This window comes from Pagrus pagrus (assembly GCF_965226575.1).
Source record: "Pagrus pagrus genome assembly, chromosome: 7".
NCBI classification, from domain to species: domain Eukaryota; kingdom Metazoa; phylum Chordata; class Actinopteri; order Spariformes; family Sparidae; genus Pagrus; species Pagrus pagrus.
Window position 1 is genome coordinate 22,779,168 of NC_140191.1, and position 13,274 is coordinate 22,792,441.

The 13,274-nt window shown below is 39.7% G+C and overlaps 1 protein-coding gene across 1 annotated transcript; it reads right to left on the reverse strand.

Moving 5' to 3' along the window:
• Positions 1 to 122: 122 nt before the first annotated feature.
• Positions 123 to 8,016, reverse strand: LOC311260559 (double-strand-break repair protein rad21 homolog A-like). Its single transcript, XM_084358549.1, has 14 exons — positions 7,878 to 8,016; positions 6,026 to 6,216; positions 5,448 to 5,577; positions 5,035 to 5,134; positions 4,736 to 4,842; positions 4,306 to 4,503; positions 4,055 to 4,180; positions 3,724 to 3,849; positions 3,064 to 3,287; positions 2,368 to 2,521; positions 2,051 to 2,196; positions 1,637 to 1,822; positions 1,405 to 1,488; positions 123 to 1,075 (listed from the first exon to the last, which is right to left on the reverse strand). The coding sequence occupies exons 2-14, from the start codon at positions 6,167 to 6,169 to the stop codon at positions 884 to 886; spliced, it is 1,917 nt and encodes a 638-aa protein (XP_084214675.1). The 5' UTR covers positions 6,170 to 6,216; positions 7,878 to 8,016; the 3' UTR covers positions 123 to 883.
• Between the last annotated feature and the right edge of the window lie 5,258 nt (positions 8,017 to 13,274).

The following is a 13,274-nucleotide window of genomic DNA, read 5'->3' on the forward strand; positions in this document are numbered from 1 at the left end:
CAGGTCATCAGTCATGTTGTCAAATAGAACCAGGTTAAAAGTTCCTCCCTTTCCTTTAATTTAATATCATCTTTATATCCAGCCCAACCCTTATCAAAAACTGCAGAATAAATAATACCCTGTTACCAAGTACTTAAAACACTTTATTTCAAATCTTTACAGATGTATCACAACTAGAAGTTACCCGAAGACTAAAAAGGTGGGATACTGAATTTAACTGTAACAAGTACATTACCTAGTTACATGATGCAAAAAGGTGAATAAGCATAAACGTAAAAAGGTACAAAAAATATTACATAAAACTTAATTGATAAACTGCCTGAATTATACATCTGAAACATGATATTTAATGCCAGGTAAGATTTACCAATTTTTTTTGACAGATTAATTTTGTTTATGAAAGAACAAGTGCAACAAGGACAAGGTGGGAGAGGTTACACTTCTGAGCAATAACAGTACCTTTTCCAGAACATGTACAGAGTCAATACGGGATTCCAAGTGAAAATATGGGGCTCTTTATCTAAAATCTGCAGTATTTCAGATGTGAGGGGAAATGGTACAAAACATAAGGAATGAGCAGACAATGGGAACTTACAAAACAAAATGAAGCAAAGCTTACAAATTGGTGACTGAAAAAGGTTGCTTTATAAATATAATTGTTAAACATTCTTCCTCACTCCGTTTGAACCAAATGAATACTGCATGTAGTACAGTAAAATCCTTTTTTAAAAAGTTTCCAACCCTTTCCCCACTATTCCCTTCCCCTCCCAAGAAAAAAAACAAAAAAAGGGCTGACAGGAAAACAAAATAAAAAGGCAGAAAAGTTGAGTAATTAAAAAAGTATGTCTGTTGCAAGCAGAGTGTTTGTCTGTTCTTCCAACGTCTAAATAAGGTGGAATCTTGGTCCAGCGGTGGCGATGATGTCGCTGTAGGGCTCAGTCTGGGTGACCTCGATGGCTTGCTGCTTCTTGAGGACCAGGAAACTGTAAAACTTGGCGGCTGCCTGCTTCTTGTTGTTGTTCCGGCACAATTCCAGCAGGCTGATGGAGTCTGCACCAGTCTTAGCCATGACGCGCTATGGGGACAGAGGCATGAAGTGTCAGTCAAGTTTTCTCTTTTGAGCCGCAGTGATCGATAATATAACATTTAAATAACGTGTCTTCTTTCCCCTACTTTTATCAAAAGAGGAAAATAAACAAAAGACACTGCTTTTCTGATTTAAAATTATAAAAACTATTTTATATATGGCAGATGGAGGTAATGTTTTGTTTAAATCTTCTAAACCAAAATAAAGCTGCACACATTATTATAAAACAAGAAAAAACAATTCTGTGATAACTTTTTTAGCTCACTTAAAATCTGGTTTCAAAATAGTGACTGAGCCCAGTATAGCTTTGGTTATACCTGGAGACCGTGCAGCATCTGCTGGGTTCTCTTGTTCCATCTCTTCTCCTCCTGATCCTGGTCTCCAGCTTGACCTTCCTCTTCCTGAGCACCACAGACACAAAGTCATCAGCATCAATTGGCACAGACACAAACTGCACATGCATACAATCAAAAGACAAAATGACTCACTAATGACTACTACCAACTACAAATTTTCTAGAGTACCAGAGAAAGCCATTTTCCCCCATACCTCCTCTTCATCACTATCATCCTTCTTGTCTTTGCTTTTCTCCCCAAGCAGGTCCAGCTCAGGGACGAGCTGGGTGAGGCTGAGGCTGGTCTCCTCTGGGGGCAGATCCACCTGAGGCATGTCTAACCTCTGGGACACGACAGAGCGGTCAGCCACCTGTTGCTGCTGCTGCTCCAAGGAAGCCATCTGAAAGGAGGGAAAGCAGAATTTAACTGTCAGGGCCAAGTTGCGACACAGAGTATTCAACTCAATCATGTTTCCTGTTTGATTACAGAATGTGTCTTCAAGTTTACTGATTCAGTAAATTCTTAATACCAACATCCAATATTTCCATTAGATAAAAGATTAGACCAATGTGACCTGATTTCCAGTGTTTTGCCAAAGAATGATTAAATGTAGTTAACAAGCACTCACAGGAAGAGGGCCCTCTTTGTCGAGGGTCTTGCGTTTTACACCGCGTGGGGTGGATGGAGGAGGCATGACTGTCTCATCCAGGGTTGTCCTGCTGCCCTCCATTGCAGAGGCTGCGAGCATACTGGGCTCCTCCATGATAGTCTGGTCTGTGGGTCACATAAGAGAGATTGATATTGTTAAATAATTTAAAAGAAATGTGATGGTGAACACAGCTTTATTCAGTAACCGATGCTGTCTCAGTTAAGTTCTATGCCATCAAACATTCAGTCTTCTACAATGGGATATGACCTTTTTTCTTCGCTTACAGCAAGACTTACCAATAACATCTCTGTGCTGACCCAAGACCTCCTCGCGAGGCACCTCGGGGTTCTCGAGCTCTTTGAGGAACTCATCCAGACTGTCTGCTTCACCTCCCTTTCTCCTTTTCCTCAGCTCGTCTGGCACCAGAGGCGTCAGGCAGCGCGTGAACATCTGACATAAGACACGTAACAGTTAAACTTAGAGGGAAGTTTTATTTTTAAAAAGTCCAAACTTTATGCTAAGTCAGAGTTGCAATAAAAATGTAGGGACTGATAAGGAGGACAGATGCAAGACAAAAAGAAAGGAAGTCTAATAAATTATGCATTAACACGTTTTCCAATCAGTATTCTGGAGGGGTATGGTTTGGGTGTGAAAGGATAGGGAAAAGCGACAGACAATACCAATCCCTTCCTCCACCTCCTGTTCCTTCATTCATCTCATTTTAAAATCCCACTACCTGAACTGAATGTCAATGACAGATTCAATATTAAGAATCTACCCTCTCCTCTTCCATTAAACAGCGTCTGACCTAGTTGGAGAATCAGACCTCCGGTGTGGTTTGCTCATTACCGTTCCCCGAGTATATATCTATTGCTTCTAAGTGACTTCAGACAGACAGCTGACAGTTTCAGTATGTTGTCAAATAGTTATAAGTGAACATGTGTGCATATTTATCCTAGAACACACGCATATTTATGATAGGCATTTGTTACCTTGAGCAGCCTGGCATTCCACAGAGGCTGAGCAGGCAGAGAGAAAAGCTTCTCCACTCCTCCAGTCTCCTTCCACATCATGAGCTTCTTAGTGGGAGGGGCGAGGTCCAGGGTGGTGACAATGTCCGAGTAGTCAGACAGCTGGGCCCTGATGGTCTTACTGTCCAGCTCCTTCACGCTGTCCACAATCAGTTTCCTCTTACGCTTTGCCTTGGTCTCTTTCACTGGACACATGAAGAAAAAAAGAAGCTTTGTTATGTCTCAATCAATAAGAGGGTAACGTTTTCACACGTATGCCATGGTTGTCCAATGATGTCAAGTCTACGGGCATTGATGATAGGTTTTTTTTCCCCAGACATGCTCATTTAATAAAACCACAGATATTCATGGTATCGTTACCTTTGTAGAAAATTAATAGCAAAGTCTCTACTGGCTGACCAAACTATTATCTCACAGTGTACAGAATAATCATAGTCATATTGACCATTCCTAGGCTTAAGCATTCAATGTGCACAGTGAAATGTGAGTAGGCACCATCTGCTATGATTTTGTGCCTTTACTCTTTCATAAAATTTAAAGTAGCAAATGGTGAAGCATTTAGGTAACAGTTACTTTGAAAAGACTTGTGTTCTATGACAAAAGAGTGAGTGAAGGGCTTACCAGTGATGTCAATAGGCTCCAAGGCAAAGGCCTCCTCCTCATTGTGAACCAGAGTAGTCTGTTCAGTCTGGTCAGCCATTGCTGGCAGGGGCTCTGCTGGGCCGGAGTCAGGGCTGTCTGGACCGGCTACGCTCACAAAAAGAAAATGATTTCCCCTTAAACAGGCAAATAGTGACACAATACACGCTCACAAGCACTCAAGACCAGTCTCCACATGTAAATGTATTTAATACAAATAGAGTAACTCCATTAACAATTAATGGATAGGAAAAATCTAAATTTTCTGTTTCATATACTTTGCAAAAACACAAAAGAACTTTGCTTTACTTACGTGACTGTAGGTTGTCAAAGTCGTCCTCATCGTCTCCGTGATCTGGGGGCATCATGACACTTTCTGTGATGGCTGGAGGGTCATCAAAAATACCACCTCCATCTTCAGAGCTCAGTAGCTTATCAACTGGAAAATAAAACACAGGGTTAACATGACAATCACTCTTCCTTACAAAAATTTGCACAGAATAATTGCAACAGTAGTCACTTATAGTATATGCTGAGACAAAAACAATAATTCAAAGTGCTCACCCAGCATCCCCCCATCAGTGTTGCCCATGGAGCCATCCCCAAAGTCATCATACTCCATGTGGTTGGACTTGTCAGGGAGATTAGCTGGACCAGGCTCAGCCTCGAGCAAAAGGTTAGAGGCTGTGGCACCGTGCATGATATCCTCCTCAAATGTGCTGGCATCACGCATCATTTCTCGGTCATCCATACCAAAGTCAGCTGAAGAGCAAAGCAACTTGTTATTATGACATATAATCAGGAAAAGTCTTGTTTAACATAACAACTCTATTATTATTATTATTATTTTTATATGTAAAACCTAAACCATCTGAAATAATTATTTCAGTATATGTTTACAATGAGATTCACAATGACATTAGAATTTTTTTTAATCTACTCATACATATGTATTAGGTGGTATAAGTGTACATCAGTATGTATAGTGTCCTACCAAAGTCATTGTCCTGCAGGAGGCTGAGGTTGCCAACATCTTCCCTCATTGTGATCTCTTCTACTCTGCTCTGGTTCAGAGTGAACTGCTGGGCCACATCTATGTCACTGTTTGAGTAAAATACAGAAAATGGCATCAGGTATGGGTACAACAGCTGGTGTTTGACTGACACAAACTGATCCACAACAATACTAGGGACAATATTAAGGGTCTCACCATGCAGACCAATCACCAATATGAAAGTGTTTAAAACAAAAAATGAAGGGATAACATAAAAGTAGTACATTAAGTGAACTTACTCCAGATCAGGAAGTGGCTGGTCGAAGTCATGGAACTCCTCGGGTAAGGTGATAGCATTGTAGGCGGCCTCTCTGTTCTCCTCGGGTAGATCCACCACACCTGAATAAAACAAGTAGTAATGTTGTTATAACACACAGTTATACTACATGACTCTATGCCTCACATAGAACAACCATACCAAGATCACCACTGCAATAGCTCAAGAAGCTTTGAGTGGTGCATCTTACAATGTCATACAACCCTGCTGGTTATCTATGGAAAAAAACTGGAGCCTTCACTCTTGTAGCTCTTTAGTTTTGCTCTCAGCCTAATGACCATTTCAGTGAAGAAAACTGCACAAACTCCTTTAATGAGAAGGAAAATTACAGAGTACTTTGCTCCAGCACTAATTTGGCTTGTCATTTCTCCTTACCTGGCCTAAAAGCCATTTTGATCTTGATGAAGGCTTCATTACAGTCAGCAAGCAGGTACTTGGCCTTCCTGTGGTAGATTCTCACCACCCCAAGGAGCAAGTGGCCTGATGTACGCAAAGCCATCTTCACCTAGAAGAAAAGAGGTCAGAGAAAAAGGAACAGATATCAGAAGTGTCAAAGTCTTGTTTACAGGGATAATGTATTTTCTTCTTTCCTGAAATAGGAATGAACTGCATCATCATTGCAAACAGATATTGTACTGCATTAAAGTTGTTTACAGTTACAGTTTACAGGGCAAAGAGACAGTGAAAGAAACCTTTTAATGAAGACATTACAATGCGTCCTTTGAAAAGAAAGCAGACACTGAATTCTGCTCTAATGTGTAACAATTTATCATTGTCTACTTTGATGATAAAAAAAGTATACATTACTGCTTTTAATTATTGGGAGAAAAGAATGAAGGCAGGACTAATCAATGTAACAACTGGGGATCTGAGCAAGACTCAAGCCTGCACAGTGAGAACACGACCTGCTGCAGGACCACCAGAAAGCAGAGACTGCACTTTTGTATTCTTACCTTGGGTGAAATGATGCTCTCCACACTGCTCTCCAAGTTGCACTCAAACACATGGGCCTTGGTCAGCTTCTTGTCCCAATGGGCCGCTAGCCAGATCTTGGCCAGCGGCCCACGTTTGCTGAGGACAAAGTGGGCGTAGAACATTGCCCTGGTTCCCCTGGCTCACACACTCACACTGTGGTATGGTTTACCTGGAACACATAAGATATTAGTTTAAGTATAAGAAGAAGCCTCCAAAATGGATGACTAAACTAGAAGCAAAGCATCATCTAATTAAAGTGTTTTATCCCTGCTGATTCATGATATGGGGCCGATTCATTAACAAAGCTGATGTAGCAAGACTGTTACATAGAATCAATGCTTTGAATTAGAGCCCCACTGATTTATAGGTTGAACAATATTGGCCTGTCACAGGTATATCTGTATCGTTATTTATGTTGTCTGATATGCTCCGATATTATTCATTTATTTTCTTTCTGCCATTACAATGCAGAAAAAAATGCTCCAACTCCCAGTGAAGATAACCGTGTTTGTGCACTGATGCAATTTCAGACACAAAAGACTCATGTTAAATTGTAAACTTTCCTCCTTCCATTTGTCACAGGTGTTTGATTAATACATTTCAGGGATCAATACAAAAAATGTGTGAATACTGATTGATCAATATGTTAATTTTGTTTTACTCCCCAGTATCAGCATAATGCCCAGAGCTTGAGTATTAGCCAGGCTCTATTTCTAAATTACACTTGGATATTTTGACAATAATAGTTTTCCTGTCATGATCCCAATTGCCAGGGGTCACTTATTAGCAACATTGTGGTAAATCCTGCTGATGCAACGCTGATCAGAATAGCCAGGCATTCAAACTTATGACTGATCTGTAACAATGCAGCTATTATCAAGGAAAGACAGTTTTCTCCTTTTCCATATGTTTGGTAATAACCTTACCAAGATGAATGCGGAACCGTTTAAAGCTGTATTTGGATAACTTTGGTTTTCAGCAACCATTAGCCTGAGAATCATTGTTGAGGATGAGGGTCTGTTGTCTCTCACAGAAACTTTGAACAGTTAACTTAGCTAACGTTAGCTAGCTTAATCTTACGATGGAGGCTTATTAGCTTACTTATAACGTCGTCCCTAAAAACGACAAAGCTCATTTGAAGCACTTTCCCCTCTTCCTTTGCCTAATTTCCTTCGATCGTTGTTGTTTTTCATTGTAAAATACCAACGCAAGGCATGAAAATCAGAAAATGTGATTTTATCAAAACAAGCGCTGACTTCACTCAAGTTCCGCCTATTTCCCAGGCAGGGAGGCAAACATTGGAAATCCACATGTCTGCTCGTCCCCTACTCTACTTAATTCAATCATTCATTCTTAAATTGCAGTTACATGAGTAAGCTATTAGTTAAACTTATATATTGACTTAATAAAGCGTAATACGCTAAAAGCGCCAAGGGGGTGGTCAACGCCAGTAAATAGTCGGCGCCATCAAGTGGGACGAACTAAATTAGCCGCTAGCTAACTACAAAAGGAGCAATGAGATCGTACGCTGTGCGTGTATTTTGAACATGTTTACATCGTTGTAACTTCATTGAAGTAGAATTACAGCTTCTCTCAACGGCAGACAAAAAAACGACTCGCCAATGAAAAGAAAGTAAAGCACACGGTAACGAGGCGCCCATCTCATACTCATACTTTTTCCCTCTACCAGCACAACTGTATCGTTAGCTGGTGGCTAACGGCTCCTTCTACAATGAAGGCCGCGTCAAATGAACACAAACGTGCATGCTGATTTCGCCTCTTAAAACACACAAAACAACGCGAAAATATTCTCTCTGCAAGCGCACTTACCGACAGTACCCCGTCTACAGTGAAAGTCCAATAATTATGTTATTTCTCCCAGCGAATTCTCCCCTGTTGTACTCATTAAAACAGCCAAGATGGCGCCAGTCGCCTTCCTCCCGCTCACCGCTGTCCTTTTAAAATCGGCAGGATGTTTACAGTCAAAAATGGCGGAGGAGGAGTCTGCTGAGGAGGCCAGCACTGACAGACAGCCCGCCGTGAGCACCAAGCGGAGATAGAGGGCGCTGTGGCACAGTGTTCATCAGAGACAGTGCTGACTGATAAATCAATGAATATTATGAAAATACACTGTTGTGTTTTACAGAGTACGCATGCAAGGGATGATGAATCCAATACATTTATTTTTATTATCAATATTTTATAGTTATATAATAGTCCTTTTAGTTTTATTGGAGGTTCACCTCCTCCTGAGGCAACTGTGTGCACTCATGGTATTGCATTTTTGAGAACATGATTGTCTGCCAGCTCTGCTGCTTTCCCCAAATGTCCCATCTGGACCCTAATCTTTTAAAAACAGATCCCATGTTGTAACACTGGTTATGACATTGGCCTGCTATGACTCACATCTGTGCATCAACGGAGTGGCTTAAACAAACTATGGCTTCCCACGTTTTGCCTTGTCATAGCAGGGAAACACAGGTGTAACTAGAAAAATTGTATTTCCTGCGAAAATACAGTGTGAATGCTGACGGCTGAAGTGATTTTGCAAAATCTGCTGAATGTACTGCTGGAAATGCATAAAACTATAAGAATGAATGGTCAAGAATTTGCAGGAAGAGCTGATTTTTTAAAGAGCTGAAGAGGCAGAAAAGCTGAATATTGAGTAACTGTTCAACTGAAAGTTGAAAGGTTGAAAGAGCTTAAAAAGCTGAACATGTTGATAGTTGAACGGTTTCTATAGCAGAACATAAAGCTGAATATTTGAAAAAGCTGAAAAGTAATAGGCTGAAAGAGCTTAGAAAGTTGAACAGTTTGATAGCTGGACGGTTTCTCTAGCTGAACTTAAAGCTGAATATTTGAAAAATCTGAAAAGGTTGAAAAACTGAAAAGTACAAGGTTGAAAGAGCTTAAAAAGCTGAACATGTTGATAGTTGAACGGTTTCTATAGCTGAACATGAAGCTGAATATTTGAGAGTTGAAAAAGTTGAAAAGCTGAAAAGTAATAGGCTGAAAGAGCTTAAAAAGCTGAACATTTTGATAGTTGAACGGTTTCTATACCTGAACATAAAGCTGAATACTTGAAAAAGCTGTAGAGGCACAAAGCTGAATATTTGAGAGCTTAAAAAGTTGAAAAGCTGAAAAGTACAAGGTTGAAAGAGCTTAAAAAGCTTAATATTTTGATAGTTGAATGGTTTCTATAGCTGAACATAAAGCTGAATATTTGAAAAAGCTGAAAAAGTTGAAAAGCTGAAAAGTAATAGGCTGAAAGAGCTTAAAAAGCTGAACAGTTTGACAGCCAAACAGTTTCTGTAGCTGCACATATGCTGGAGCAGTAGCAGAATGAAATTTGAAAATGTCCCCATAAGAATGAATGGGAAAACACTTCCCAAACAGCTGCAGGTTTAGAAAAAAGTGTAATGATTATGGCCAAAATATGTATACAGTGAGTAACAGGAGACATTGCTGAACCATGTGATGTGTTTTTTATTTCTGTTGAGTGAAAAATGAGGGCACAACAGCGAGAGACAAAACCGGTACCGTCTGCTCCACTCCAGAAATTTAGGCTCCAAGTTAACATTGCGGCTTATGGGGGAGTTGCTGGAGTGCTTGTCGCTCAAGGGCTTCTACAGCCAAAAGTATAAGTCCTACATCTGAAATAAGATGATCATATGAAAGCCAACAAGATGTCCTACATTTCTATGTATATATTGTCTATGTGAAGTAAAAGCTGTGGGACCCAAATCAAGCTGAAGAGAGTTTTTTCTAAACTTTTTCCAGCTGCTCTCCACTCTAGCGATGATGTTCCGCACTCTAGCTCACGCAATACACACCCATTATAAACCCAGAACACGAGCTAAAAATCATTAAAACTAAAACTGTGCTAATTTCAAAACCGTAAAATATTTTCAAAAACTGAAAAACAAGGTCAATAGTTCAAGGTCTTGTGAATAGTTTAAAGTTGGAATGGTGTCTCTAGCTCAAAGTATGAGGGAGCAGAAGAGGTTGAAAGTGGATGAGTTTTGAGGAGGATTTGAGGATTTTCCCATTTGTTTCAATGTTAAATTTTTTTTTTAAAAAGCTGAATATTTGAAAAAGTTGAAAAGCTAAAAAGCTGAAAAGTACAAGGCTGAAAGAGCTTAAAAAGCTGAACATTTTGATAGTTGAACGGTTTCTATAGCTGAACGTATGCTGAAGTAGTAGCAGAGCGAAATTTGAAAAAATCCCCATAAGGATGAATGGGGAAAATTTGGCAGAAAAAGCTGAATATTTCCAAAAGTATGAAAGATAGAAAAATGAAAAATAGAAGCAGTAATGTCCTTAACGAGCTGAACATTTTGATAGTTGAATGGTTTCTGTAGCACAAAATTTGAAGGAGAAGTAGCGAGCTGAAAAACGTACGGAAGAAGAATAATAACTTTAATAAATTCCAGAAGAACAATAGTGTGAATGCTTTGAAGCATTCACACTAATTAATAACACAAGTTTCATTTATGGGTCTCAGGTACAGGGCATTGCTATTGTGCAAGCTGTCTAACTGACGTGCCTTACAGGGTTAAAGCAAAATGTAAAGAGAAAAATTGAATAGGATTCACAATATCAACATGAAGAGAAAGCTCTGAAATGACCAGTTTAACAAATTCAGTTCTTTGAACAGAATACATTACAGGGAACTGGATCAATGCAGACTGCGAACAACAATCTCCCTACAGTATATGAGATACAGAGATGGAGAGAAACATGCCTGACAGAGATACTAACTCATCTACAATCAAATTGCAAAATTGGTATGCAGTAAAGCCGATTTGTCTCATAGGCTACAGCATCTGTTGCAGTAGAACTGCTGCCAGTTGAGCATGTTTTTGATTTACTAGCAGCAGGGCTCCATGTCACTGTAGCAGGAAGGCTGGTAGATAACCGAGGCTCCCACAGCAAAGTAAAATGAAATTTAGTTCTTACAATCAGCCGCATTTGAGGATGGATTTATCAAATCAATCAATATAAGCATAGCTGGATATCTGCAGTGACAATGTAGATGGAAAACAAGGTGAAGTCACAGGGCACTTGAGCTGCGTGATAATATAATCATAATAACATGATAATAACACTGGCAGTAAGTGAAGAAATAATTCATTAAATGTATTAAATGTGTGTAAATATGCTCCAAAATCAATCAGATGAACGTTCTCATGCACAAAAAGGCTCATTGTGAGATTAATGAATGATTGCTGTAGGCCAAATTACTAAACACGATTCCTCTATTGAAAGCTAACAGATGTAAATGAGACAATAATGAATTTTAAACGGTGTTCAATTTTAAATTGGGAGGAGATTTCCAGTGTGCATCACTGATTTACATATGATCACATTAAATCAATCTACTTTATATAAGTCCTGTGCAGCATACACAGAAATGGACATATGACTCATTTTAACACTGCACAGCCATGTCTGGATGGTGACACAGTTTTAGACTGCCATCTGTTAAGATAATTTTTTTTCCAGATAGGCGATTGCTTTCTGCTGCTATCATGTGAAAGATTCATCTAAACAGCCTCAGAGAAAGCAGCCACTTCTATACTGATGCTTTCATGCTTTAAGTTGAGCTACTTTGTTGATGTACAAGGTGTGAGTCACTAGTCTGAACACCTGTTTATCTCAACATACCAAAAACAGAGGTATATTATTATCTGCACAGCTGTATGACATTTTTTATTGAAGCATTCTTGCATGCACACACCAACACACTCAGAGGATATGTGGGCTAAAAGTAGTGAAAGGTTTTTATCTGATGGAGGAATTAGATTCCTTTAATCGTGTGAAATGAATTGTTTCTGGCTAATAGTGCCATAATGTGCCTAATCTTAATGTATTCAATTATGTCGCCACAGGGAGCCCCTTCTCCACTTCTGTAATGAAACTGCTTCTCTTTGAGGCGGTGTTTGGAAATTGCTGCAAATGTCTTCAAATTCTGTCAAAGTTATTTCACCTTTTATGCTTCATTCTCATTAAAAGTGTAATTAGTTATTAATTAGTGGCAGATTTCTTTATATTTATCATCATCTTTTTTTTAGCCCCATGATCCTTATGTTACATGAATACGAGTTTTCTTCCTAAATATACTTCAGTGTATGCAGTGATGCTCAAAACTCTATACAATGAAGGAACTCGTGGTCAGAAAATCATCTATCAAATGGTGTTTTTAGTTGCAATGTAAGAAAGAGACAGGAGCCACCATAATGACATAATTCTTCAGATACCACGGCAGCAAGACCACAAATCCAATCTATAAGAGAGTTTTATACCACTGACAGCACGGGGAGGATATTTGTCAAACTTGGCCTCGAGTCACAGTATTTAATCCATCAGTAGGGAAGAGCCCCGGCTGCATGCATGCTGTGTTCCATCTCTACTACAGATACACATCTCATCAGTAGGATTAAGAGACTAACTGATTTGCATACCATTAAATCATACAAGCAGACCTTTGGCATTGGATCGGCCCAGCAGCGCAGGGTTCTCAAAAAACACTTTTTTCCAGACTCGGTGCAACACACTACACATCTGGATCTCCTTTTTTCCTGTTTTGGTCCTCGAGCATTCAGAGTGGATGTGGTTTAAGCGTAACTCTCCAAATGGTTTTCCCTTTGGTCTGTCACTAGATAATTCATCCCGTGCAGGCACTCGTCCAGCTTTAACACACTGCATATCTTTTTGCTTTAAGAGTTTAGCCCAGTTTGGTGTTGGAGTGCGTTTTGGGGGTTGAAATCTCTCCTGTAGCTGTTGCTCCAGCTGAGTTGGCAGCTCTCATGCACCATGGGATCATCCTGGATAGATGCTGTTATTTATGCAGCGTGTCTAAACCAATCATCCTGACACAGATTTATGTAAACACAGCAGTTTCTTGGCAAAGGATTGAGGTTCGCACACACACACACAAGGAGAAAGCTAAAGGTATTATTTAGTTTGGCTCTCCCTCAGTGGATGCAGCGCATAAACCGAACACGCAAAATGTGTTTGGGAAGCCTGAAAATGGGTTGCCTGCAGGTCAGAGAGGAAGAGGGATGACCAGGTGAAACAGGGAAAAAGGGAACTTCACTTCATGTTTATCCAGAGGAGTATGTCTTTGCAGCATACTGTAGATGTTAGGTATGTACTTGAAGACATGCAGACACCGTCAAAACAATTTGAAATGATGACAGAAATATAAAACACAGAGACAAGTCA

Bases quoted from the DNA above. Each gene is read 5' to 3' on its own strand.
- LOC311260559 (XM_084358549.1), bottom strand. From the start codon at position 6,169: ATGTTCTACGCCCACTTTGTCCTCAGCAAACGTGGGCCGCTGGCCAAG. The intron at 5,135-5,447 runs GTAAGGAGAAAT...TGTTTTATTCAG, and splicing joins CAAAATGGCTTTTAGGCCAG to GTGTGGTGGATCTACCCGAG. The intron at 4,181-4,305 runs GTGAGCACTTTG...TTTATTTTCCAG, and splicing joins CACTGATGGGGGGATGCTGG to TTGATAAGCTACTGAGCTCT.